General features: G+C 52.7%; 1 protein-coding gene across 1 annotated transcript in view; it reads left to right on the top strand.

Moving 5' to 3' along the window:
• CSMD2 (CUB and Sushi multiple domains 2) overlaps nt 1–27459 on the top strand; it is a gene marked incomplete at both ends in the record, with an annotated part of 303868 nt that overhangs the window by 224799 nt on the left and 51610 nt on the right. The window contains 12 exons of the mRNA XM_082296608.1: nt 1189–1302; nt 1448–1543; nt 4183–4386; nt 5893–6017; nt 10977–11073; nt 11853–11957; nt 16956–17074; nt 17717–17786; nt 20721–20837; nt 21986–22195; nt 23833–24021; nt 26710–26887. Coding sequence (XP_082152734.1) covers nt 1189–1302; nt 1448–1543; nt 4183–4386; nt 5893–6017; nt 10977–11073; nt 11853–11957; nt 16956–17074; nt 17717–17786; nt 20721–20837; nt 21986–22195; nt 23833–24021; nt 26710–26887 — 1624 coding nt within the window. The remainder of the gene's footprint in view (nt 1–1188; nt 1303–1447; nt 1544–4182; nt 4387–5892; nt 6018–10976; nt 11074–11852; nt 11958–16955; nt 17075–17716; nt 17787–20720; nt 20838–21985; nt 22196–23832; nt 24022–26709; nt 26888–27459) is intronic.

Here is a 27459-nt window from a genome sequence, read left to right as displayed (position 1 = left end):
ACTTTTAACAAGTGCATCCAGAACTGGAGATGAGGCAGATTGGAGAGGAGCAAGTGGTGCTGTTAGATGCTGTTGGAGCCAGGGAAAATCCTGGATTTGTCCAGGTTTTGTCCAAAGCTCAACCCAACGGGTGCCAGTTACAGCTAATAACTAACTCCTGTCCCTCGGTGGAGTTCTGCAGCTCGTGTTCCGTGGGCAGGGCAAGGGGATGAGTCACAGAAAATTCCCAGTGGGCTGGGAATCAGTGGGAAGATGTTGTGGCAATGAACCCGGGGGAGGCTGGTGCTGCCTCTGGAATTTGGGGATAAATAAAGGGCTCCCGTTATTCCAGGCTGTCACTCAGGCCTTGTCCCTGCCTGGAATAAAGGCAGCTGAAACACGGGACAAAGGCTGTGCTGGGGAAAGAGATCCCAGTTTGGAATGCTGGGAATCCTGGGGGTCCTGTGCAGGGCCAGGGGTGGCACTCGACAGTCCTTGGGGTCTGTTCCAGCTCAGGGGACTCCATGAATCCATGAAAATGCCTCAGCTCCATGGCCTGGATGTGTGGGGTGGTGCTGGAGACAGCGGTGGGGTCATGAGTGGGATGACAGTGGGGACAGCAGTGTGGGGACACTGGGGACAGCAGTGTGGGGACAGCAGTGTGGGGACCCTGGGGACAGCAGTGTGGGGACCCTGGGGACAGCAGTGTGGGGACAGCGGTGTGGAGACACTGGGGACAGCGGTGAGGGGACAGCAGTGTGGGGACACTGGGGACAGCGGTGAGGGGACAGCAGTGTGGGGACACTGGGGACAGTGGTGAGGGGACAGCAGTGTGGAGACACTGGGGACAGCGGTGAGGGGACAGCAGTGTGGGGACACTGGGGACAGTGGTGTGGGGACAGCAGTGTGGGGACCCTGGGGACAGCGGTGAGGGGACAGCAGTGTGGGGACAGCAGTGTGGGGACAGCGGTGTGGGGACAGCAGTGTGGGGACACTGGGGACAGTGGTGTGGGGACAGCAGTGTGGGGACCCTGGGGACAGCAGTGAGGGGACAGCAGTGTGGGGACAGCAGTGTGGGGACCCTGGGGACAGCAGTGTGGGGACAGCAGTGTGGGGACAGCGGTGTGGGGACCCTGGGGACAGCAGTGGCCGGTCCCAGCCCCCTCTCTGTCCCTGTCCCCCTCCCTGTCCCCCTCCCTGTCCCCGCAGTGCTCTTCGGGCAGTTCGCCTTTTTCCAGACGGCGCTCAATGACGTGGTGGAGGTGCACGATGGCCCCACGCAGCACTCGCGCCTGCTCAGCTCCCTCTCGGGCTCCCACACAGGTACGGGGCTGCTCCCTGGCCCTGGCCCTGGCCCTGGCCCTGCTGGGAAAAGCAGCTTTGTCACAGCTGACACCCAGCACCTGCTCTGTGTGTGTTGCTAATTCCGTCACCTCTGTGTCTCCCGTTTTCCGTTCTCCCCATCCAGGGGAATCCTTGCCGTTGGCCACCACCAACCAGATCCTCATCAAATTCAGCTCCAAGGGTCAATCCACAGCCAAAGGCTTCCACTTTGTCTACCAAGGTGAGTTCAGGTGTGTTCTGGAAGTGTCCTCGGGTCGCTCCCAGGGGTGTCCTGAGTGTCTGGAGCTGCTTTTGGTGTCTGGGGGTTCTGAGCAGGGAGTGTCACAGGGAATTAGGATTCCTTAAGGAGCAGAGCTCTGGCAGGGCTGGCTGGCTGCTGTGGCTACTTCGTATTCAGCCCTTTCATTCCCACTCAGCCTCAACCCTGCACATCCCAGGATTAGCATCAGCCCCGTCATGCCCGGAGTCACGCAGGGAATTTGGAGATTTATCCCGCAGCAGTTCTTCCCAGTGGCGTTTTTAGCACTTTGCTGGGTGTAAGCAGCAGAAATCCCATCTGGCAGCTCAGAAATCCTCCCTCTGTGCGTGTCACAGCCTCGGGGCTCTCACACTCCTGCCCCTTGATCCCCTCAGTAACAGCTTTGTGCTGTACTGGGTGAGCACAGCTCGGGGATTTTATGGGAGTAAATAGAAAATGATGCACGGAACAGGGGGAAAACAGAAGGGATTTCTCACCCATGTGCTCCTTGGAGTTATCTGTGGGAACATCCAAGCTTTTGCTGCAAAGAGGGGACAGACACTGGCATGACCTGAACCTTCTCCAGGGGTGAAGCGAAGCATGGTTTAGATTTTGGAGTCTTTAGGATCTGTTCTCTTGAGTTCCTGCCTAATGAGTGTGAAACGGCCGTGGTGGTGATTGGAATCTTCAAAGAGCTCAGCAGAGCAAAGGTTTGGATGAAATCTGGGAAGGTTTCCTCCTCCCTCTGCAAGAGCTGCATGGGAAGCGAGAGGAAAAGAGCCCTGATTGGGACCTGCCTGGCCAGACTCTAATTAGCTCAGCACTCATAAATTTAAAGCAACTCAGAGGAAAATATTAATTGACTTCTTCCTTGGCAATGGACTCTTTTTTTGGTGAGTTTTTCTCCTCACTTACCTGCCAGACTCATTCCTTGCTTTGGCTGTCAGTACTCAACAGGAATATCAACAATTTCAGCAACATCACAACTTAAATCCCCCTTTTTTCTCTTTCCCAAAGATTTTTTCGGGTTGCTGTTCCTTCATGGCTGTGAGGCCCAGGGAGCTGAGGAACCCAAGGAGCTCCCCATGGAGGCTCCTGCACTGGGTGACAAACCCACGTTTTGGGAAGTCACTGCCAAACCCTTTGGTTTCCCTGAGTCAAAACAACCTTTTAATGTGATGATGAATTCTCTGCAGGGAGACAGCAGGTTCTGAATGTCCCAGCTGCTTTTCTTTTCCAGTAGAGAATAATTAAATCATCAAGGTTGGAAAAGATCTCCAAGATCTTCGGTCCCAACCTTCACCCAGGTGCCCCCATGCCCACCCAGCCGTGTCACCAAGTGCCACCTCCACTCGGTGTGGCATGGAACCACTTGAGCTTGGATCACTTGATTTGACAGGACTGGGAGTGAAATGTTCTTCCTTCACAGTGGTCGTGCTTGGATTCAACCCCTCTTTGGGGTTTAGGGATAATCAGTTAATGGTCATACCTGGATCCAACCAGTCTTTGGGATTTAGGTACAATCAGTCAATGGTTATGCTTGGATTTGACCAATTTTTGGGATTTAGGTACAATCAGACAGTGGCCATGCCTGGATTCAGCCCCTCTGAGATTCTTTTGGGTTTAGGTATAACTAGAGATGGTCACATTTGGATTCAGCCAATCTTTGGGATTTGGGAATTATCAATGGTCACATTTGGATTCAGCCCCTCTTTGGGGTTCAGATAGTTTGGGGTTTACATATCATCAGTCAATGGCCATGTTTAGCCTCAGCCCCTCTTTGGGGTTTAGGAGTTATCAATGGTCATGCTTGGATTCAGCCAATCTTTGGGATTTGGGAATTATCAATGGTCATGTTTGGATTCAGCCAGTCTTTGGGATTTGGGAATTATCAATGGTCATGTTTGGATTCAGCCAATCCTTGGGGTTTACGAATTATCAATGGTCATGCTTGGATTCAGGCCCACATTGGGATTTAGATACTTTGGGGTTTAGGAGTGATCAGTCAATGGTCATGTTTGGATTCGGCCCCTCTTTGGGATTTAGATACTTTGGGATTTAGGTGCAATCAGTCAGTGGTTATCCTTGGATTCAGCCAATCTTTGGAATGTAGGTATAATCAGTCACTGCTCATGTTTGGATTCAGCCCCTCTTTGAGGTTTAGATACCTTGGGATTTAGGAACAACCAGTCAGTAGCCATGTTTGGATTCAGTCCCTCTTTGGGATTCAGATACTTTGGGGTTTAAATACAATCAGTCAATGGTCAAGCCTGGACTCAGCCAACCTTGGGGGCTTAGATAAAATCAGGCCGTGACTATGCTTGGGTTCATCCCCTCGTTGTGATTTAGCTACACTGGGGCTTTAGGTATAACTGGGAAATGGTCACGTTTGGAATCAGCCCCTCTTTGGGGTTCAGGAACAATCAATGGCCGTGCTTGGATTCAGCCCCTCCTTGGGGTTTAGGTGCAATCAGTCAATGGCCATATTTGCATTCAGCAAAAAGTCTTGCAGATACTCGGGGATTTCAGTGTAAAACCAACAGAGCTTTACTCCGACAGCTGGCATTCCCAAAACGTTCCCTCTAACTCTGTTGTGTCTCCATTGCCCTGCTCCCTGGCAGCCGTGCCCCGCACCAGCGCCACGCAGTGCAGCTCCGTGCCAGAGCCGCGGCACGGGCGGCGCCTGGGCAGCGACTTCGCCGTGGGGGCCGTGGTGCGCTTCGAGTGCAGCCCCGGCTACGGCCTGCGCGGCTCCCCCGCCATCGAGTGCCTGGCCATGCCCGGGGCCCTGGCACAGTGGAACACCTCCGTCCCCACCTGCGTGGGTAGGTGGCACCGCGGCCTGGGGGGAGGCGGGAACGGGTGGGGTCGCGCTGGGAAAATCAGTGGGGTCATTCCATGGGTTGTCCTGGAAGTGTCCAAGAGCTGGGTGTTGGTCATCCTTGTGGGTCTCTTGTCCTGGAAGTGTCCTGGAAGTGTCCAAGGGTTGGATGTTGGTGATGATTTTGGGTCTCTTCCCTGGATTGTCCTGGAAGTGTCCAAGGGTTGGATGTTGGTGATGACTGTGGGACTCTTCCCTGGGTTGTCCTGGAAGTGTCCAAGAGCTGGATGTTGGTGATCCTTGTGGGTCTCTTCCCTGGATTGTCCTGGAAGTGTCCAAGGGTTGGATGTTGGTGATGATTGTGGGACTCTTCCCTGGATTGTCCTGGAAGTGTCCAAGGGTTGGATGTTGGTGATGACTGTGGGTCTCTTCCCTGGGTTGTCCTGGAAGTGTCCAAGAACTGGATGTGGTGATGATTTTGGGTCTCTTCCCTGGATTGTCCTGGAAGTGTCCAAGGGTTGGATGTTGGTGATGATTGTGGGACTCTTCCCTGGGTTGTCCTGGAAGTGTTCAAGGGTTGGATGTTGGTGATGATTGTGGGACTCTTCCCTGGGTTGTCCTGGAAGTGTCCAAGAGCTGAGTGTTGGTGATCCTTGTGGGTCTCTTGTCCTGGAAGTGTCCTGGAAGTGTCCAAGGGTTGGATGTTGGTGATGATTTTGGGTCTCTTCCCTGGATTGTCCTGGAAGTGTCCAGGGGTTGGATGTTGGTGATGATTGTGGGACTCTTCCCTGGGTTGTCCTGGAAGTGTCCAAGAGCTGGATGTTGGTCATCCTTGTGGGTCTCTTGTCCTGGAAGTGTCCAAGAGCAGGGTGTTGGTGATCCTTGTGGGTCTCTTCCCTGGGTTGTCCTGGAAGTGTCCAAGAGCTGGGTGTTGGTGATCCTTGTGGGTCTCTTCCAGCTCGGGGTATTGCATGGTTCTGTGAAAAAATCAACAGCAAAACAAAGCATTAATGAAATGTAAAAATCTTCTTTAAAACCTCTTGCAGTTCTGCCCAGGGAGGTTGTGGCTGCCCCTGAATCCCTGGAAGTGTCCCAAGGCCAGGTTGGATGGGGATTGGAACAATCTGGGATAGTGGAAGGTGTCTGGGTGAAAGGACTTGGTGATCTTTAAGGTCCCTTCCCACCCAAACCATTGCAGATTATCAGAAAGCCCAGCCTGAATAAGAAGAGTTTAACCCCAAATTCCAGGGAATTGACATTTTCACCCAATCCTCACTGTGAGATCTGGGACAAGCATCTTGAATAAATCAGCAGCTTCTGAAGATCAGCCCTGTGTGTTCCCCACTCCCAAGAAATGTGCCAAAAGTCTCCCAAAAATTACTAAACCCAGGATTATTCCTACAAATCTCCCCCTTAAATCACAACCACTTCTTGATTTCTCCTCATTTGAACAACGTTTTTAGCACAGAGCCAATTCCTTCCCTTTCCAACGGCGCTCTCCTCCTTGCAGTGCCCTGCGGGGGGAACCTGACGGAGCGGAAGGGAACCATCCTGTCCCCCGGCTTCCCCGAGCCCTACCTGAACAGCCTCAACTGCGTGTGGAAGATCACGGTCCCCGAGGGAGCAGGGATCCAGGTACAGCTGGGACAGAGGGGGGACACTCAGGCTCTGCTGCTCCCAGAGAGGCCACGTGTTGGGAAGTCTCTGCTCCTCGTAGGAAAGGGATGGATTGCTGTGGAATTCTCTGGAATCAGGGCTTCATTTAATGCCAGGAGTGGGCAGAGACTGATTGGTGATCTCAGGGAAGGGCTGGAGCTGTGCCTGGGGGATTTAGGTTGGATTTAGGGAAGGGTTCTTCCCCCAGAGGCTGCTGGGCACTGCCCAGGCTCCCCAGGGAATGGGCACGGCCCCGAGGCTGCCAGAGCTCCAGGAATGTTTGGACAGCGCTGCCAGGGATGCCCAGGGTGGGGTTGTTGGACTGGATAATCCTGGTGGATCCTTCCAGCTCAGGATATTCCATGACTGTGTGCCAGTGTTATCCACAGGCTGCTTGCACAGGGAATAGCAGATCCCAGGCAGCCCCATCCCCTCTCCTGATCAGACACCAGGAACCAAAACACAGAGCCAGGGTAGAACAATTTTTGTCATCCCCATCCAAACCTGACAGCCTTTTCCCAAAGGATTCTCTTCCCTGCCACGTCTCCCAGCCTCAGTCAGGGTTGTTCTCCCACCCCTGGGGTTGTTGGGTTGTCTGTGCAGGGCCAGGGGCTGGGCTGGGTGATCTTCATCCCTTCCAGCTCAGGACATTCAGTGATGGATTTAAACACATTTTTGCCTCCTGTGTGTGGCAGGGCAGGGGGGCTGTGCTGGTGGGACACAACACCAGGGGAATTTTGGGTGCAGATCTTCACCCTGATGAGCTATTCAGGGTTAAAAGGGGGGATTTGGGGTGCAGATCTTCACCCTGATGAACTATTCAGGGTTAAAAGGGGAGATTTGGGGTGCAGATCTCCACCCTGATGAACTATTCAGGGTTAAAAGGGGAGATTTGGGGTGCAGATCTTCACCCTGATGAACTATTCAGGGTTAAAAGGGGAGATTTGGGGTTCAGATTTTCACCCTGATGAACTATTCAGGGTTAAAAGGGGGGATTTGGAGTTCAGATCTTCACCCTGATGAGCTATTCGGGGTTAAAAGGGGGGATTTGGGGTGCAGATCTTCACCCTGATGAGCTATTCAGGGTTAAAAGGGGGGATTTGGGGTGCAGATCTTCACCCTGATGAGCTATTCAGGGTTAAAAGGGGGGATTTGGGGTTCAGATCTTCACCCTGATGAACTATTCAGCGTTAAAAGCCATGTGAGCCACACGGGCAGAGCCTCTGGCCCCAGGATCTGTTATCCCAGCAGAGCTGCAGTGGGATATTTACACAATCACAGCTCTGCTGCTCCTCAGCTCCAGGTAAAGGAACTCTCTGCAGGTGTTTTGTGGCCTTTATCGTCCCTCTGCAGCAGCAGAGCTGAGGATTAATCCCAACATCAGGAGATAAAGCCCCCCCTGAGCTGTGTCCCCCCGCTGCCCCGTGCTGGGTGACACAGGAGGTGGATTCGGGAGCAGGAGCATTCATTCCTCACTTGCCTGAGGGATTTTTTTCTTCCTCTTTCCCACCACTCTGTGAGGTTTTCATTCCTGAAGTGCTTTGATTTCCCTGCTGTGTGTTTGGTGATGGATTTGGAGGGATCCCCTCCCTGTGCAGCTCTCAGCTGCTGGCACTGTTGGGTTTCTCTGGGCAGGTTTATTCCAACAGCAGCTCAGGAATTCCTACCTGGAGATTCTCACCTGGAGATTGTCACCCTCAGCCCCCACCCCCAAACCTGCCCCTGGCTCTGGGATGGGCCCCAGGGGGTTCACAGTGAAACCCCACAGGCCTGGGATGATATTTTGAACCCTCTGAGGCTTTTTGCCGTGTCCAGTGCTGCAAATCCCCCTTTTCCTTCGGTTTTGAAGCCATTTAAAACAGTGTTTTCCAAAGCTCTCCTGTCCAGCTGGAATTTGGCCACTTTCAAGCCCCTGAAATGAAGGAGGATCCATGTGTTGGTTGGGTTTTTTGTTAGGTTGGGGGTTTTTCTGTTTGGGTTTTTTTGTTGTTGTTGTTCTATTTTTCACCCCTTTTCCTGTTGGATGGGATCTTTTCCAAGGGAAATCAAAATTTTGGGGGCTGGCACAGAATGCAAGCAACCAAAACAAAGTGGATTTTGTGGCTGTGCTGTGCCTTGGCCAGGCTCTCAGTTCAGTTCTCAGGTTTAGGGTGGGATTTGGGGAAGAGCAGGACCATGGTCCTTCAGTATGACCCAGTCCTCTGCTACAAAAGAGGGGGAATTTGGGTGAAATAAGAAGTTTTTTATTATGGGGGTAGAACAGATTGACCAGGGAGGTTGTGGATGCTCCAATCCTGGAATGTCCAAGGCCAGGTTGGACAGGGCTTGGAGCAACCTGGGATAGTGGAAGGTGTGGCAGAGGTTTTGGGACAAGAGGAGCTTTGAAGTCCATCCCAAACCCTTGAAATTCTTTGATCTCGTGTTTGTGGGGCCCCCAGCAGTGCTGAGGTCTCCACTTCCTCCGGGATCTGCTGTCACCTGGTCACGACCCATCAGCTTCCCTGAGACTTCCAGGGGGAGAAAAAAAAAGCCCTTGGAGAAAAGTTTTGGCTCCCAAGACATAAAACAGCTTCAGGGAGGGGTCTCAGGGCAGCCCCCAGGGAGGGAATGACCCTGGAGCTGGAGCTGGATCCATCCTGGCCCCCCTTCCTTTGGATTCTCCATTATTAGCTCCTCATTCCAGCATGGCTTCACCCCCTTTTCGCACAACAATTAAAGGTTAAGCAGCTGTAAATCAGGGGAGGAGGTGAAATTGAAGCTTTCTTGGTAGCAGCACTCAGGATTTTTATGTAATCAGGGTAGGAGCTGGCACTTGTGCCGTGAATTATTCATTCCCGGAGCAAACCTTCCTGAGCGAATTAATTTATGCACGTGGCAGTAAATAGATGCAGATCCCTTGTGAATCCACATGTCAGACTAGAATTAGGACCTTAAAAATGTTTATTCCGTGAAGTTGGAGTAGGGAGGGGGGGGGGAAGAGAGGAGAATAAATAATTGAGGCTGTGTAAGAGCAAACAAAACGCTCGTTGTCACTCCACTTCCCATAATGTAAATCACAATAGGGGTGGAATGAGGCAGGGAAAAGGGAAAAAGGGTCAGAGGGAGCAGTGATGGCTCCGTGGGGGTCACTGCGATTCCTGCTGGATGAACTCCTCTCATTTTCTGCTCAAAAAAACACTTGGGAGGAACTTTAGAGCCGGTTTTATTACCCGGAGTAAATCAAGGAGGAAATGGGTTTAAATGGCTGAAGCGAGGGGGGTTTTTTGATTCGATTCTTTTCGAAAGGGGTTTTTTGATTTGATGTTCGGCAGGGCAGAGGCAAGTGGGGAATTGGGGTGGGTGAGGAAATTGATGCCTTTTCCTGGTCTTAAAATCAAGAGTCAAACACAGTTAGAAGGGGAAAAGGGATTTTACCTTGGGATTTATTTTAAGGATCCTTAGGTGCACACGTCCAGGTCATAAGCATTGAAATGCACCCCGCAATGCACCCCCAAAAGATCGGGTATCTCATTCTAGGTGTTACTAATTAGCAGATCTATCAAAGATTCCCCAAGGAGAGGCTCGAGTGAGCCCCCCTCCCCAAGGAGCCTTCCCCTGGATGGTTCTATCTGAGTTTACAGAATGTGTTCTGGAGAGCACCTTGGGCTCTGGGGCACACTGATCCCTGGCTACGAAGCTTCTAAAATGTTGAGTCTCTCAGCTTGACAAACAAGTCCAAGAACGGAGGCAAAAAGCACTGGGAAGACAGGAGTTGTAGAAAGGTATAACAGGAGTATAAAAGAAAAGGCAAAAAATCTTCATGGCATCAAAATCAGGGAATAAGGTTTGGGGGAAAAGGGAGGGAGTTCACCCGTGTGTAGTAGTCAAGGTTTGAGGGCACTGAACTCTCCTCACTGCTCATTTTTCCCCATTTTCCGGCGCTCTCCATGTTTGGAGCCAAGTTGTACAACTCATTTATGCTCCTGATTTGTCTTTAAGGGTCCTCTGGGGGTTTTTTTTGCCTGGCAGTTTAATTTGAGATACCTAGTGTTGGAAAAATCTCATCCAGAACTCGCAGATTCAATCTGGATTGTCCCCAAAACCATTGGGTTTTGCTCAGATTTGCTGCCTCACTCTCACCCCATTCACCAAACTTGGGTTTTTCATGGGACACTGAGTAATTTGAACCCCCAGCATTTGGGATTTAGGCAAAATCCATGTTCATGGTGATCCTGGCAAACAAAGCTGTGCGAGTCCACGGAGATCCTTGCTCAAGCACAAGCTGCTTTTCAGTGGAAATGCAGATTTTGGTGTAAATGCAGATTTCAGTGGAAATGCAGATTTCAGTGGAAATGCAGATTTTGGTGGAAATGCAGATTTCAGTGGAAATGCAGATTTCTCAGCTCTCCAGATGCTTCTCATCCCAGGATTTGTGTTCATGTTCCAGCTAATGGAGTCAAGCAACTTCCTGAGGCCTCCAAACCTTACGGGGCATGGCAGGGAAAGGTGAAATCCAAAAAAGCAGCTCAGTGATGCCTCTGAAAGCTGAGGAACAAGGCAGGAACTTGATTGGGGTTTTTAAATCCTGTTGTTTCATGTGAGGGGGTTGGGGTTTATTTTAGCTCTCAGGTTGCTCTCATTTGAAAGGGTTCAAAGTCTTCGGGGATTTCTCCAAGCAGAGGATAAAAAGACTGGGATTGTCAGCAGCTGTAAATGAGCTGAGCAGCTCCAGCTCTGGAGCAGCAGCAGCAATCAGCATTCCTGTTTGGAAGTTTGGGGGAAAATAGCTGGAAAAGCCCAGCAGAAATCTCCAAGTTTTACCCATGCTGAACCCCCAGAATGTGTTACTAACTCAATTAGCGACCCTTTAATTGCTGTTAATCTGATTTATTACCGTTTTTGCAGGAGTTGTGCTGTTTTTTTGGGTTTTTTTTCTATTTATTTTGTTTCTCCCTGCAGATCCAGGTGATCAGTTTTGTCACGGAGCAGAACTGGGATTCCCTGGAAGTGTTTGATGGGGCGGACAACACAGCCACCATGCTGGGGAGCTTCTCTGGTACGTGCCAGTCGAGCCCAGTTTTATTCTCCTCACAAAATTAAGCTGAACTCCATCAAAAACTCGGAATAGATTCAAAGGGAATCGTGTGCTTTGTTGGATTGGGAATTTCAACCCTGTCTGCCTGTGGAAAAGGTTGAGAGGGAGCCTTAAACACAAAAGCAGTGGGGTTTTATTCCTGGGAATGGGAGTTCCCTCAGCTCTGCTGGGATGTGAGGCCACCACGCCTGGCAGGGTGACCTGACCTGGCTGATGTGCCCCAGGATGGCTGAAGGGTTACAAAACAAACTTTTATTTTCCCTTGGACGCTGAGGAATTGTGGCTTTCAGGAGAGCAGGGATGAGCCAGGCTCCAGGAACTTTGAGAGGCTTTCAAATGGCAGGACAGCGGCCCAAAATCTCATTTATTTAACAAATGTGCCCAAAGCACTCTGAGCCTGGCAGGAGAAGGGGCTGGCATGGAAGTGCCTCGTCCTGCTGCTGCAGCAGCTTCCAGGGAATGAAGGAATCCGAATTTCCGTGGACCTGTGCTCCACCCACGCTGTTCCCCATCCCTTGATGCTTTTTGTCTGTCCGTGGCGGAGCTCCACAGGCTGAAATCCAGGAGCAGCCCCTGGAAAGGCCCTGGGTATTTCTCAGTTGGCCTCATTAGAACCTGATCAAAACGGAGAGGAGCTCGTTAAGCTGAAAGGACTTTCTGTTCCCAGCCTCTCCTGCCGCCAATCTCCGAGGAGGAGAGGGATCCTCTCCACTGTCTTTGTGCTGCTCTTGTTTTCCCAGGAACCACGGTGCCTGCGCTGCTCAACAGCACCTCAAACCAGCTCTACCTGCATTTCTACTCCGACATCAGCGTCTCTGCTGCCGGCTTTCACCTGGAATACAAAAGTAAGAGCAGTTCCAGCCTTGATCCTGCTGCTCCCGGGAGATGGGGAGGTGTTCATGGGGCTGCTGCCTCGGGGAAGGGGGAGAAGGAGCTGCCGTGGCTCCCTGCTCTCAGGGAGAGAGTGTTCAACGGAGAAAAGATGGAGCAGAGGGCTGGGGTGACCCTCGTGGTGCTCTGGTGGCACCTCGTTGTGTCCTCATGGTGGCAAAGTGATAAAAATCCGTGGGTACAGGGCTGGGATCTGGGCTGGGGAAGTGCTGCTGGCCAGGGGCTGGGAGGCTCTTGGCATTCCCTGCTGGAAATGCGTCCTTATCCCAAAAATCCTGGCTGGAAGGGCCCTCAGGGGTCATCCCGTGGGACCTGCTGAGGAAAGCAGGGTCAGATGGGAGATTAGTTTGATTTGCACATTTTTAATGCAGCCTGAGCTTGGAAAAACTTCAGGGATGGGGCTGCACAAACACCCTGGGCAGGCTCTCCTCACAGGCTGAGCTCGGTGTTATCGATGTTATCAGTGTTATCGATGTTATCAGTGTTATCAGTGTTATCAGTGTTATCAGTGTGGGTTTGTGCTCTGGGGTGCAAAACGAGCTGCAATATTTCAGGTGCTGCCTGATGGGTTTTGGGGTGTTCCCCTCCCTCACCTGGATGTGCTCCCTCCCATCTCTACATCCCAGGGCACTCTGAGCTGGATCCAGGAATTCCTGTGCTTTGAGCTCAGAGGTGTCCAGACCCTGGACAGGATCATTTCCATGGGGGTTGGTCCATGCTCCTTTTCCAGCCTCCAGCTGAGGGAAGCACCTTGGCACAACCTCTGGAAGCTCTGAGGTTGTGTGGGCACCCACTCCTTTCTCCCTTTTTTGGGGGCTGGAATTAAATTAATGGTTAAAAACACCTTAAAAAGGTCTTTAAGGTCCCCTCCAACCCCAATTCTGTGGTTGTGTGGAGCACTTCAGTGGGTTCCTGGTTAGGAATGATCGCAACAATGGCAGCACGTTCCTCCCAGCAGGCCTCATGCCAGGTTTTTTTGGGAATACAGACCCCAGCACGTGGTTAAATGTGGTTTTAGACAGAGAATGTGTTTCGAAAAAGAAATCCCCAGGGGTGGGAGAGCAGCCCTGACTGAGGCTGGGAGACGTGGCAGGGAAGAGAATCCTTTGGGAAAAGGCTGTCAGGTTTGGATGGGGATGACAAAAATTGTTCTACCCTGGCTTTGTGTTTTGGTTCCTGGTGTCTGATCAGGAGAGGGGATGGGGCTGCCTGGGATCTGCTATTCCCTGTGCAAGCAGCCTGTGGATAACACTGGCACACAGTCATGGAATATCCTGAGCTGGAAGGATCCACCAGGATTATCCAGTCCAACAACCCCACCCTGGGCATCCCTGGCAGCGCTGCCCAAACGCTCCTGGAGCTCTGGCAGCCTCGGGGCCGTGCCCATTCCCTGGGGAGCCTGGGCAGTGCCCAGCACCCTCTGGGGGAAGAACCTTTCCCTAAATCCAACCTGAACATTTTGGGGTTGTCCTACAGAGCCAGGAGTTGGAAGGATGATCCTTGTGGATCAGGATATTCCATGATTTTCTCAGCTCTGGTGCTGTGTGAGGTTGGAATTGCTGCCACAGCCCAGCAGCAGCAGGGAGGGGGTGCAGGAGGGCACTGCCAGCTCTGCCCAGCACATCCAAGAGCACAAAGAGCAGCTTCCTGCATCTGCTCCGTGCTGAGGATCCTGTGGGACAGGGCTGGAGCCAGCCTGGAGCTCCTGCAGCTCCCTGGCTCATCCCAGGCTGGCCTGGCCGTGTCCCACAGCCGTGCTGGTGCTGCTGAGCTGCTGAGACACGTGGGGACAGCTCTGTCTGTGTCCCCAGTCCTCCTCGGGGCATGGCAGGACTGGTTCCTGCTGGACGTGGGGCTGATAATTGGTTCTGAGCACGGCTCTGCAGCCAAACCATGTTCTGCTGGTCTGGCTTTGTTCCAAGGCCGCAAATGGATTTTTGGATGGCGCATTTCATTCTGTAAAGTGGCCGCAGGAGTTCTGCCCGAGGAGCTGTGGCTGCCACATCCCTGGGAGTGTCCAAGGCCAGCTTGGAGCAACCTGGGATCGTGGGAAGTGTCCCTGCCCACTTGGGGGGGGGGAATTGGATGATTGAGGACCCTTCCCACCCAAAGCAGAGTGGGATTCTGTGCAATGACAGCTGGGACTGTGCTTTAGAGGCCAAGCAGCACCGAACCTGCCAGGATTTCCTGCCTTTACACACTGAAACCTTGTCCATTATTGAATCCAGTGGGATTACAGCCACCACAGGATTGGGGAGAGAAAATGTGTCCAGCCTGTGCTCTGGGAGCTACAGGAATCCTCTCGCTGTGTCTCTGGTTCTTCTGCACCTCTGTTCCAATCAATAAATCCTCCGAGCAACCCCTGCAAAAATCATGCCCAGGTTTTTCATGAGGCTGGGGATTATCAGCCCTGTCTGTTCCCTTGGCTGAGGAAATTAATAGGTGTTGATTTCCAGGGCAGCTGGAAATAATGGGATTTCTGCTCTGTTTGTACAATTGGAATTTCCCAGCCCTGAGCCCTCGGTTTTTTCTGTGTTCCTTCTGCGAGGAAGTTGGGAGAGATGAGCTAAAACAGGGGAGGAGAACTCTGGTTTCTCCCTCACTGGGTTACTCAGCTGAGCTCTTACCTCTGCATGCTCCAAAGCCGGGAACAATTTGGGACTGAGTGAAAGCTGCTGATGTGAATGAGAAGTTATTTAAAGCCATTTCCCCCCCTGCCTCTCTGAAGGTCAAGCAGCACATCCACGAGCGGGGAGGGAACACGCTGGGAAGCGTGACTGGGCTTCCAGGAGGAGGCTCAGCCTCTCCTCGCTCCTGCTCTCTTTTATTTTGCCCCTGCCTTGGGCTCAGTGGGATTGGAGCAGAGCGGGAGCCCTGGCAGGGATGCAGGGGTTACCTTGGAGTGGCAGCTGCCAGCACAGAGAGGGAGGGAGGATTCCTTTTAGCTCCCTGGGGAGTGCAGGGGGACGAGGGAGATGGGGGAGGGAGAGGGGAGAGGTGGGAAGAAGGAGGGAGATGAAGGAGGGAGAAGGAGATGTGGGAAGGAAAGAGATGAATGGAGAGGGGAGATTTGGAAAGGAGAGGAAATGTGGGAAGGAGAGGGGAGATGTGGAAAGGAAAGGGAGATGGAGAGAGGAGAGGGGAAATGTGGGAGGGAGAGGGTGATGAGGAAAGGGAAAAATGAAGGGAAAGTGAAGGGGAAGGGAAGAGGAAATTTGGGAAGGGAAGAGGAGAAAGGAAAGGAAAGGGGAAAGGAAAGGAAAGGGGAAAGGGAAGGAAAGGAAAGGGGAAAGGGAAAGGGAAGGAAAGGGAAGGGAAGGGAAGGGAAGGGAAGGGAAGGGAAGGGAAGGGAAGGGAAGGGAAGGGAAGGGAAGGGAAGGGAAGGGAAGGGAAGGGAAGGGAAGGGAAGGGAAGGGAAGGGAAGGGAAGGGAAGGGAAGGGAAGGGAAGGGAAGGAAAGGAAAGGAAAGGAAAGGAAAGGAAAGGAAAGGAAAGGAAAGGAAAGGAAAGGAAAGGAAAGGAAAGGAAAGGAAAGGAAAGGAAAGGAAAGGAAAGGAAAGGAAAGGAAAGGAAAGGAAAGGAAAGGAAAGGAAAGGAAAGGAAAGGAAAGGAAAGGAAAGGAAAGGAAAGGAAAGGAAAGGAATGGAAAGGGGAAAGGAAAGGAAAGGAAAGGGGAAAGGAAAGGAAAGGGGAAAGGGAAGGGAAGGGGAAAGGGAAGGGAAGGGGAAAGGGAAGGGAAGAGGAAAGGGAAAGGGAAGGGGAAAGGGAAGGGGAAAGGGAGATATGGGAAGCAGAGCCCATCACCCCACACGTGATGTCTCAGGTTGTTAGTTGGGTTTGCAGCAGGATATTCCCAGCCGTAAATGTAGGAATGGAAATGGGATTGGATGAAATTTCCTAGGCTGTTGTGCAGGCACGGTCAAGGACCAGCCGTGCTTGCAGCTGGTGGAAAATTCAGGCTGGGATGGGAAACGGGAGGAAAAGGGGATTGGAACCGTGTGGCTTCTGCCCAGAAAGGGACAAATTGGGTGCAGTCAAGGTCCCCTGCCAGGAGGTTGTTCCCTCCTCCATCCCTTCCCATCCTCCCTCAGGTGCTGCCTGGTAAAGGCACAAAAAATGCTGGATCTCACGTGGGAGGGTTCCTGGTGGATGGGTTTTTTTGGGAACCGTGGAGGAAGAGTCAGTCCCTTCCATCAAATCACTTGGGCTCAGTCAAAATGTTTCTGGCCACGAATCACCAAGTGGGTCTGTGATACTTCTGTGCGTGAAAAAACGTGTTCCAGGTGGAATGGAACCCCTGTGATGGGAGTGCTGCACAGCCAGGGCTGTCCTTGGAGAATCCAAAGGAAATGCTGATGCCTTTTCCTGGTCTTAAAATCAAGAGTCAGACACGGTTAGAAGGGGAAAAGGGATTTTACCTTGGGATTTATTTTAAGGATCCTTAGGTGCACACATCCAGGTCATATGCATCGAGATGCACCCCGAGTTGATCTCTGTGTCTCCCCCTCAACATTGGGTATATCATTATAGGTTTTTCTAATTAGCAGATCTATCAAAGATTCCCCAGTGAGAGGCTCAAGGGAACCCCCCCTCCCCAAGGAGCCTTCCCCTGGATGGCTCTATCTGAGTTTACAGAATGTGTTCTGGAGAGGACCTTGGGCTCTGGGGCACACTGATCCCTGGCTACGAAGCTTCCAAAATGTTGAGTCCCAGCTTGACAAACAAGGCCAAGAATGCAGGCAAAAGCACCAGGAATACAGAAGGCGTAAAAAAGTATAACAGGGGTATAAAAGAAAAGGCAAAAATCCTCATGGCATCAATGGGACTTCCCACCCAGAGTCTGTGGTGGTGAACAGGGGAATGGAGTAAAACAAACAGCGCGTTCCCATCCCTCCAGCCCCCAGCACAGCCCCATCCCCACTCCCTGAGCTCCCCTCTCCCTTCCCTCCACAGCCGTGGGCCTCTCCAGCTGCCCCGAGCCGCCGGTTCCTGGGAATGGGCTGAAGATCGGGGAGCGTTACCTGGTGAACGACGTGGTGTCCTTCCAGTGCGAGCCGGGCTACGCCCTGCAGGTACCAAAGCTGCCAGAAGGATTTCTGCTCTTCTGTATTCCCTGTATTCTTCACACATCGATTTGGACCTCTGTTATTGTACCCCTGGCGAGGCCCAAGACTTTTCCCTCCCTTTTCCCGAGGCAGAAAGACAAAACACATTCCAGAGCTCCAAGCTGGGGGTCCGAGGCTCCTGTCCTGTCTTGGTTCTTCCAAGGTTGGAACCAGCTCTTCGAGACACGAAGTTTAGTCCCTGTCTGAGGGGGGAGGGTTCAGAGAGGGTCGAATTCCCTCACATTTATGTCTCTAACTGGGGATTTTTGTCAGTTACGCTAATTCACTAAATGTATAAAACTGTACTCACCCCATGCAGGGTTGGGCATTTTGTGGATATTTTTCCATATCTTCCCTTGGAAGCCTCCAATAAAGACCAGCCTTTATGCTACCTCCCATACTAACATGATCTCCAGAGCGTGTCGTTGCATTTCCAGGTCCTTCAAGGCATCACTTTGTCTGGCACCCCGGATGGGACAGGGACATGGGAGCATCCCTCTGGATCAAATCCACCTTACAAGGAATTCTTTCCTGCCAGGACAGGGACAGGCTCCTCACCTTGTTTTCTATCCACTCCCAAACTCCCTGTCTTGTTTTCCATCCCTGCAGGGCCACTCCCACATCTCCTGCATGCCAGGCACGGTGCGCCGCTGGAATTACCCTCCGCCGCTCTGCATCGGTAGGACTCGACTTCTTTCTACCTGGCTGATATTTACAACACTTCCCACCCCAAAAAAAAAAGCCCAAACAAGGATAAAGAGCTGATTTAGAGAAATTCAGGTTGGGTCTGCAAGTGTGGGAGAGAGTGTGGGAAAAAAATCTCCATTTGTTGCCAGGGAAATTGCACCTGGGAAGTCCCCGCGGGCTGCCTGGAGTGCTTTGTTTTGGATGTTTGAGATGTGGCTATAGCACACAGAGATGTGAAACACAGAATTATCCCCCTCAACACAAAATCGTTCAAAAGGGAAAACCTAAATTTTCCTGGTGCTGGGAGCAGGTTGGTTTTATGGGTTGAGGATTTATTTTCCCATCTTTAGTGTGGGGTTTATTTTTGTGGAATGCATCTGATACCGCTACAGCTGCTGCTTTCACTGGGGCCTGGTGTCTCCCAGGATCCCAACTTGCTCTCCCCACTCTGGTGTCCAGCAGGTGACCACAGGTCACTTGTCCAGATCCTCAGATCTGCTCAGATGTTCAGGCCTGGAAAGGACTGGACATTCCATTTTCCCTGTGGAAGATCCTGAGGAGAAGAGCCCCAGAGATGAAGGGAACTTGCTGGAGGTTTTTTTTTATTATTTGCAGCCATTTGCTTTTAGCAAATGTGGATGTTTAATATTCATATTGCACATTTTGCAGCTCTCAGAGAGACATTTATGCATTTAATAGCTTTAGTTAACAGTTATTTCGGGCTCCTGCTGTTCCAGCTTACATCATTTGGCTTTAAAGTAATTATAAGAGCCAACAGTTCTTTTATCTGATGATCTGCAGGCCAGGAATAAATAGAGGGACATTTCCAGGAGAATGACTGAGCTGAAGGACCCATCCCCTTTGAGTGGAAGCAGAAGCCCTTGGGCTCAGCTGGGAGATCCCGGCATGGAGGAGGATCCCAAAAGCTGGGAAAACACAAGTTTGCTTCTTTGAATCAGCACCAGCCTCCCAGTCCAGCAGGGTTTTGGCTGCTTGAGCTGGGCCTGTCTTTTCACATCCCTGGAAAAGGTCAGGCAGCTGCAGAGGGGCAGAAACACATCTGGAGCCAGCAGTGACCATCACCTTTGTGGGTGTGGTAGTCCTGGGGCTCTCTGTTCTGTGTCCCAACCCTGTCCAGAGCCTCTGCTCCCAGCACAGTTCGCAGCTGTGCTGATTTTCTCCTGGTCTACTTCCTCCAGCTGCTGGGCTTCTCAATAATTCAGAAGCACTTCTATTAAAGAGCCATTAGGAGGAAAAAGAAAGAGAAATCTTCTGGGAGAAAGCTCGTTAGGAGCGAGTAGGGTGTAATGAGATATCGGACAAAGAGCCTGTGCCTCGCTGTCACAGCGTGTTAGGAGAACACCTGGCTGGGCTCTGCTGGGTGGTGCTGCTGGGAGCAGGTGGAGGTCATCCAGAGGAGCACAAGAAGGTGCTGTCAGTGTTGAAATTTCATGTGATGCCTTTGGTAAATGTATTTTTAGGCTGCCGTGGCTGCAGTCAGTGAGCAAACGCTCTGTGCTGTATTTATCAGTGATGGATGGATTGATTGATTGATTGCCCAGAGATTGGCACGTGGGGCAGGTAGCAGGGAAAAGAAGAAGCTGTAACTGGAGTCAGAATAGTGATGCCTTTTCCTGGTCTTAAAATCAAGAGTCAGACACAGTTAGAAGGGGAAAAGGGATTTTACCTTGGGATTTATTTTAAGGATCCTCAGGTGCACACGTCCAGGTCATATGCACCGAAATGCACCCTGCAATGCACCCCCAAAAGATCTGGTATCATTATAGGTGTTACTAATTAGCAGATCTATCAAAGATTCCCCAAGGAGAGGCTCAAGTGAGCCCCCCTCCCCAAGGAGCCTTCCCCTGGATGGTTCTATCTGAGTTTACAGAATGTGTTCTGGAGAGGACCTTGGGCTCTGGGGCACACTGATCCCTGGCTACGAAGCTTCTAAACTGTTGAGTCTCTCAGCTTGACAAACAAGTCCAAGAATGTAGGCAAAAAGCACTGGGAAGACAGGAGTTGTAAAAAGGTATAACAGGAGTATAAAAGAAAAGGCAAAAAATCTTCATGGCATCAATAGTAACACTCAGCTTCTTTGCAGTTGTTGGGAAAATTAATCCACAAACACCAGAGGTTTATGTCCAAAAAGGAGACAGAGGAGCCCTGTTACCTTATTTGAATAAAGGGAGAGGCCATGGGGCATTTCCCTGGAGTCTCTCAGGTTGCTGGAGGGCGCAGCCTCCTTTTATCCCAATTTCCCGGCCACATTTCCCTCTCTCTTTCCCATTGGCTGAGGTACTTGAGAGGTACAGACTCCCCAGATTGCCTAATACAGACCCCCTTCCTAAAGTGTACTCCCCACCATCTCTTTTCCTTGTGTCTCTGTTCCTTTTCTCTAAATCCAGGGATTTAGCACATCCTTGGGTGAGTAACAGTCTGTGTCAATCAGTGGAATTCATGTGGAATTTATGGTTCCTCCCCTTGTTTCTTTCCCCTCTCAGTACCTGGTTTTACCTACCAGCAGACCCACAGTTTGTTTGTACAGACACCTCCCTCTCATTCCTTTCACAGTCCTTTCTGAGCTACCTGAGGTTTCCAGCAGGTGCTGGTGCCTGATTTGATCCAGTGTCTGTGGGCAGAGCAGGGTTTCCATCCCCTCTCTCACTGCTCAGATCTGGCTCTCCCTCTGTGATGGCCCAGACTGGATCCCTGGGCCCAGCCTTTCATCTCCAAAGGGCAGGAGAAAGGCTCATCCATTCCTGGCGTGGCCACGCAGTGCCTGGAAACTTGGTGCTGGTTCCTTTTTCTCAGCTGAGTTTTTAATTCCTTGATTTCCCATGGCCCTCATCCAGAGACACCCCTCAGGGATCCTGGAAGGGATCCTGTAACTGGATCCTGACCATTAACCCCATTGGTTTTCCAGCCCAGTGTGGAGGAACAGCAGAGGAGATGGAAGGAGTGCTCCTGAGCCCAGGCTTCCCAGGAAATTACCCCAGCAACCTGGACTGCACGTGGAGGATACTGCTGCCAGTGGGGTTTGGTGAGAGAGCTGGCTTTGGTGTTCTGTCGCAGAGAGGGGGTGAAAAATGAGAGAATCCCAGACTGCTTTGGGGTGGGAAGAACCTTAAAGATCATCTCATTCCATTCCTGCCGGGGGAAACTATCCCAGGGTGCTCCCAGCCCCATCCAGCGTGGCCTGGGACACTGCCAGGGATCCAGGGGCAGCCACAGTTTCTCTGGGCACCCTGTGCCAGGGCCTCCCCACCCTCACAGGGAACAATTCCTTTCTAATCTCCACTCCAAAGCTCCTTCGTGTCAGTTTGAAGCCACTCTGTGCCCTCAGGACAGTTACAGTCCTGCTGAGTGCCCAGGCTGTCCCAGGATCTGCGGGTGGGCAGTGCTGGGGCTGGAGCTGGAACTGGGGCTGGGGCTGGGGCTGGGGCTGGGGCTGGAGCTGGGGCTGGGGTTGGGGCTGGAGCTGGGGCTGGGGTTGGGGCTGGAGCTGGGGCTGGGGTTGGGGCTGGAGCTGGGGCTGGGGTTGGGGCTAGAGCTGGGGCTGGGGCTGGGGTTGGGGCTGGGGTTTGGGCTGGGGCTGGGGCTGGAGCTGGAGCTGGAGCTGGGGCTGGGGCTGGAGCTGGGGCTGGGGTTGGGGCTGGGGCTGGGGCTGGGGTTGGGGCTGGGGCTGGAGCTGGAGCTGGGGCTGGGGTTGGAGCTGGGCCTGGGGCTGGAGCTGGAGCTGGGGCTGGGGCTGGAGCTGGGGCTGGGGCTGGGGCTGGGGCTGGGGTTGGGGCTGGAGCTGGGGCTGGGGCTGGGGCTGGGGCTGGGGTTGGGGTTGGGGCTGGGGCTGGAGCTGGGGCTGGGGTTGGGGCTGGGGCTGGAGCTGGGGCTGGGGTTGGGGCTGGGGCTGGAGCTGGAGCTGGGGCTGGAGCTGGGGCTGGGGCTGGGGCTGGGGTTGGGGTTGGGGCTGGGGCTGGGGCTGGGGCTGGAGCTGGGGCTGGGGCTGGAGCTGGGGCTGGGGTTGGGGCTGGGGTTGGAGTTGGAGCTGGAGCTGAGGCTGGAGCTGGGGCTGGGGCTGGGCCTGGGGTTGGGGCTGGAGCTGGGGCTGGAGCTGGGGCTGGAGCTGGGGTTGGTGTTGGTGCAAAGCTCAGGTGCAGTTTCAGAGCCAAACTCCTCCTTCCCGCTCTCCAGGTGCCCACATCCAGTTCCTGAACTTCTCCACGGAGCCCAACCACGACTTTGTGGAGATCCGGAACGGGCCCTACGACACCAGCAGCGTCATCGGGCGCTTCAGCGGCGCCGAGCTGCCCGGCTCCCTGCTGTCCACCTCCCACGAAACCACCGTGTACTTCCACAGCGACCACTCCCAGAACAAGCCGGGCTTCAAGCTGGAATACCAAGGTAAGGAGGGACAATCCTGCCCTCGGGGGGGTGGGAGGGAGTCAGGGCTTTTGGGCTTTGTGTTAATTGCATGAGGGTGTAATCCAGATAAGTGGAAAGGTGTTACAGGAAGGCCGTGCTTCGTCCTGGCAGCTGGGATCTGTTCCCCCCAGCTCAAGGAACAAATGTTCCCGGAGTGCCCCGTGACAGTGGAATGCCTTGGAATTAATCCCAGCCAGGGTCACCTCGAGCCAAGCTCGTGGGCAAGGGGAAGAGTCCTTGGAGTTTGCTTTGGAATGTTGGAGCTGCTTTTCCCTCCCAGCTGAAGTCCGGGCACATCCTGAGCTCAGCCTGGTGCAGGGTTGGGTAAATAATGAAGCAGCCAAAGAATAGAACAGGGCTGGCTCAGAGAGCTGGGCTGGAAGGAGAGGAAGAAGTTGTTAAAATACAGTTTCAATCCTCAGTTTTGGGGGTGATGGGGAATGGAGATGCCTTCTTATCCAGCTGGAATCCTTGGGCAGCTCCCCTGTTCTGAACATGAATTTTTGGCCCAGCTCTGCCTTCCTGGCTTTGGAAACCTTTTGGTTTTCCCTGCCTGCCTGTCCTGGGCACGTGGGAATTCAGAGGGTGAAAGGAGAGAAATAAGTTTTTAGAATGACGAGTTTTGCCCTCAGTTTTGGGCATGATGGGGGATGGAGGTGCTTTTTCCTCAGCTGGAATCATGGGGCAGCTCCCCTATTTTGAACATGAATTCTTGGCTCTGCTTGACCCCCAGCTCTGCCTCCACAAATTCCCTGAAAACCTTTTGGCCTTCCCTGCCCTCCTGGGCACGTGGGAATTCAAAGGGACAAAGGATGCCAAAGGCAGCTCGTGGATTTCACCCTGAACACAACCAGGGAGCAACTGGGAGCTGAGTGGTCTGGGCAGGAGCTCCAGGGAGTGGGGAGGAGGGAATGTGTCCCTCCAGCAGGAAAAGCCTCTGCTCGTGCTCCATTCAGAGCATTAATTTGGGTCCTGCCTGTCCTGTTCGTGCCCGGGGTGATTCACGTGCTGCTGCACGTGAGGTTCTCTGGGCAATCTCCTGGGAATTGCCGTGGAAATGAGCTCCAGCCAGGCTGGAGGATGCCAGGTGGAACGTGGTCACCAGCTGACTCCCATCCCTCATCAGGGCTGGCCACTTTGGGTTGGAAAACGAGGCAGATTTCCCAGTTGGAAGTGGAGTGTGGGGTGACTCCATTCCGAGGCAGTGGGACGGGGATAGGCCTGGAGCTCGTGGGTCCCCTCAGCCCCCAGGCAGGTTCATCAAGGTTTATTTCCTTCCATTTGTTGTGTGAGGAGGAAGGAGCCGAGCACGTGGTGGGTGAACTGCTTGCTGTGAGGGAGCACAGAATCCCAGGATCCCTGAGGCTGGAAAAGCCCTCCAAGGTCACCGAGCCCAACCTGTGGCCAATCCCAGAGCACTGAGTGCCACATCCAGTCCTTCCTTGGAATGAGGACTCCAAACCTCCCTGGGCAGCCCCTTCCAACCCTTTCCATGCAGAAATCCCTCCTGATGTCCAACTTGCCCCTCCCCTGGCACAGCTTGAGGCCGTTTCCCCTTATCCTGTCACTTTTTCCTGGGAAATGAAGTATAAAGCATTCCCTTTGTGTTTTCCTAGCCTACGAGCTGCAGGAATGCCCTGACCCGGAGCCTTTTGCCAACGGAGTGGTGAGAGGAGCCGGCTACAACGTTGGCCAGTCCATCTCCTTCGAGTGCCTGCCCGGCTACCACCTGATCGGCCACCCCGTGCTCACCTGCCAGCACGGCACCAACAGGAACTGGGACCACCCCCTGCCCAGGTGTGAAGGTACGGCCTGGGCTCACCTGGGCACGGGAATTCAGCTCCTCGGCTTGGAATGGGGCTGGAAGTGGCTCTGGGAGCAAAGGCGTGGCTGGGAATGGGCACTTGGAGTGAAGGCTTGGCCCTGAGGTGTTGAAGTGTGGTCTCCGTGAGGTGTTCTGGTGAATATTTGGGGCAGTTCAGAACCAAAGGGCATCTTCTGAGGGGAATTTGGCTCTTGGGATGTGGGTGAGGACACTCTCTGTCTCCCAGCTCCCATGCTGGAGCTGTTATTTCAGCGTGATACAGCCCAGGGTCCTCGGAGTGATAATTGCTCGCTGCTTTATTCCCTCAACAACATCCAGCTTCCATGAATTTAGCTCTGATAAATAAAAACAGTCCCTGGTGAAAGGACCTCGCAGCTCTGAGGACTCTCAGTGTGTCCCTGCCTGCTCTCCTTCGTGTGGCATCTCCAGAATGTTCCAGGTGGGGAGGTCCTCAGGAACCTTCCATGGTGTCCTTTCTGAAACCCACGCTGCTTCTGCAGGCTGGATTTACATTCCAGGCATCCAAACTCATCCAGATTCTCTTTTCCAACCCCATCATGGCTGTTTCAGCCTTTCACCCCTTGGGCTGGTGGCCAGAATTCTGTGGGATTTACTCCAGAAAGGTTTCGGATGAACCTTTAAGAAGTTCAGAGCTGGTTATTGAAGATTTCCCAGCCCATTTCCCGGGAGCACTGACCTTTATCCCAGCACTGGCTCGGCAGGAGCTGGGGAAGGAGGAGGAGAGGTGATATTTTCCCTCTTCTAAGTCCTTGAACCCCAGAGAACACAAAGCACAAATAGCTGAATCTTCAGCTGCTCTTTCAGTGACCTCAACAGGGTCAGGGGAGCCTGTCCTGTGCCCAGCTGGATGCTGGGGATACTGGGGGATACTGGGAGCAAGATTAAACCCTCACCTCCCTCAGGCATCGGCTCTGCCAGCTGCAAACACCCAGTTCTACCCTGGTTTTGTATTTTTAAGAGGCTTTCTGGCCCTCCAAAGAGCAGAGGGGTGAGGGCTGGGAAGGTTTTGGCCCATTTGCTGCTGGTCTCTGAGCACATCCGGGCTCTTCCTGCTGCTAAAGGAATGCAGGACTTACCTTTTCCTGCCTTTTTTTTCCCAAAATTGTCCATTTTTGCCTGGCAGCAGGCAGGGAGGACGCGCTGCCTTAGGCTGAACTCCTCACCTCGCCCTTGCAGGTCAGCGCTGAAAGCTCCTTTAATTAAAAGAGAAGCTGTAATTCTGAAATCAAGGCACAGGGGCCCGGCTTTTCCAGCTTTCCAGGGAGTTTTCCCTGGGATCAGCAGCCTGGCTGCTGCTGGGCAGGGCAGGGAGGGACTTGGCCCCTCAGGATCTTTGGAGTTTGGTGTGTAGGGTTAAATAAACACACTGGGGAGCAGAGCCAGCTTGGGGAGAGCTGGAGCTTGGCTCCAACCTCACACCTGGATCAGCAGGGAGGGATGAGAGGGATTTGTGGAGCTGCTCCTGCACAGGAAGGATGGGTTTGGCTCTTAACCCCAAATTAATGAGAGGGAGACCACGGAATTGTGGAGGCCGGAAAAGATCTTTAAGATCATGGAGCCCAGCCATCAACCAGCACCACACAAGTGCCCCATCCACACGTTTTTGGGATATTTGCAGGGATTGTGACTCCACCACTGCTCTGGGCAGCCCCTTCCCATGGAAGGACGGGGTCGGTGCAGCTCGTGGGCTTTAGGACAGGGTGACCCTTACCCCACCCAGCAGCCACAGCTGCTGCAGGCGGCCAGGACCATGCTGCCAGCATTCCCATTCCAGCATTCCCATTCCCGTGCCAGGCAGCTCCAGATGTTGATGCTTGCACACAAAACTCCGAACCCTGGGGCCCCTGCTGCATCCTGAGCTCATCCCTGGGCTGGGCCTAATTGCCTCGTTTAGTCTGCAAGTTCATTTGGAGCTGGAAGAGGCCTCCTGCAGCGGGACTGTCACTGGGATTGATGACCTGCATGCTGCTGCCACCCCAATCCTCATTTCCCTGCCAGCTGCTCCAGGATCCAGGGCATGGATTTGCTCCTGGGGTGATCCCATCCCAAACTCTGATTGCCATGGCAGCTGGAGGAGCTCAGGGATTCTCAGTGGGAGCTAGAGAGGAGTTTCTGTGCACACCTGGCTGGCGCAGCTGGATAAAATCCACATCTGAAGAACTCCGTAATTTTACCATCGTGCAGTCAAGCTGAAAATGCCCAGTTTTTTCCACGTTTTCCAGCCCAGTTTTTCCACAGTTTTTCAGCCCAGTTTTTGCCACAAAGTTTTTCAAACCAGTTTGTTTTGGTTTTTTTTTTCCACTGAGATTTTCAGCCCAGATTTTCCACAAAGTTTTCCAGCCCAGTTTCTCCCAGGAAGTTTTTCAACCCAGTTTATTTCCATGAAGAAATGTGGGATGTGCTTGTGGCAGAGAGGAATTATTTTGAGGCGAGTTAGGGCAAGATCTGGATCTTCCTGTGTCCAGAATTGTTACCTTTGTATCCCCAAAACAAAAGGAATAAAACTGGGATACAAGGATATTTAAGGGCATATGGAATAAAACTGGGATATAAGGATATTTAAGGGGATGTGGAATAAAACTGGGATATAAGGATATTTAAGGGGTATTTCCCCACTGGGTTTGTGTTTCTCTCTGATCCCCTGCAGTGCCTTGTGGGGGCAATGTCACCGCCCAGAATGGGACAGTTTATTCTCCCGGCTTCCCCAACCAGTACCCGAATTCCCAGGATTGCACCTGGCTCCTGACAGTGCCTGTGGGATATGGGATTCACCTGAACTTCACCCTGCTGCAGACAGAGCCCTACAACGACTTCATCACCGTCTGGTGGGTACAGAGGGTTGGGAATCACTCCGAGGGCTCATTTTGGGGAGATAACTCCTGGCTTTTAAACAGCAGCAGCTGGGAATGGGACCCCTGGGATCTTCCCCTGGAAGCTTCTTGGTTTGTTTGGAGAAGGGAAGAGAAATGATGATTTTTTTTCAAGCTTTGTTTTAAAATGAATAAATAAAACTATTATTTATGCATAATAACGGAGATCGTCGGCTTCAGGCAGCCAGGGGAGCTCGCAAAGCTGCTCTGATTAAAGAGTTTGTGACCAAATTTTGGGCTCGTAGCACTCAATGTCTGACCTTCAGAATATCCCCGAGTCTGCTGGGCAAACAGGGAGTGGAATTCCTTTGGGAAACGGCTCCTAATTCCTCAATTTCTGAGGGTAAAAGTGAAATTTGTGGCTGTCATTATCCACTGGGTGAGCACTGAGAGCCTTGTGGGGGTTAAACTGGAGCAGAGAGAGGGATTGGGGCTGTGAAATGTGGATGTGGGAACAGGAGGATAAGGAAGGGAGGAGTCCCTGGGCGTGCAGGGCAGGAGGAGGTGGAGTTCCTACGGTGAAATCC

Source organism: Coloeus monedula (assembly GCF_965178545.1).
Source record: "Coloeus monedula genome assembly, chromosome: 24".
Lineage (NCBI taxonomy): Eukaryota > Metazoa > Chordata > Aves > Passeriformes > Corvidae > Coloeus > Coloeus monedula.
The sequence above is the reverse complement of the archived record's forward strand: the minus strand, read 5'-3'. Positions and strand labels throughout refer to the sequence as shown.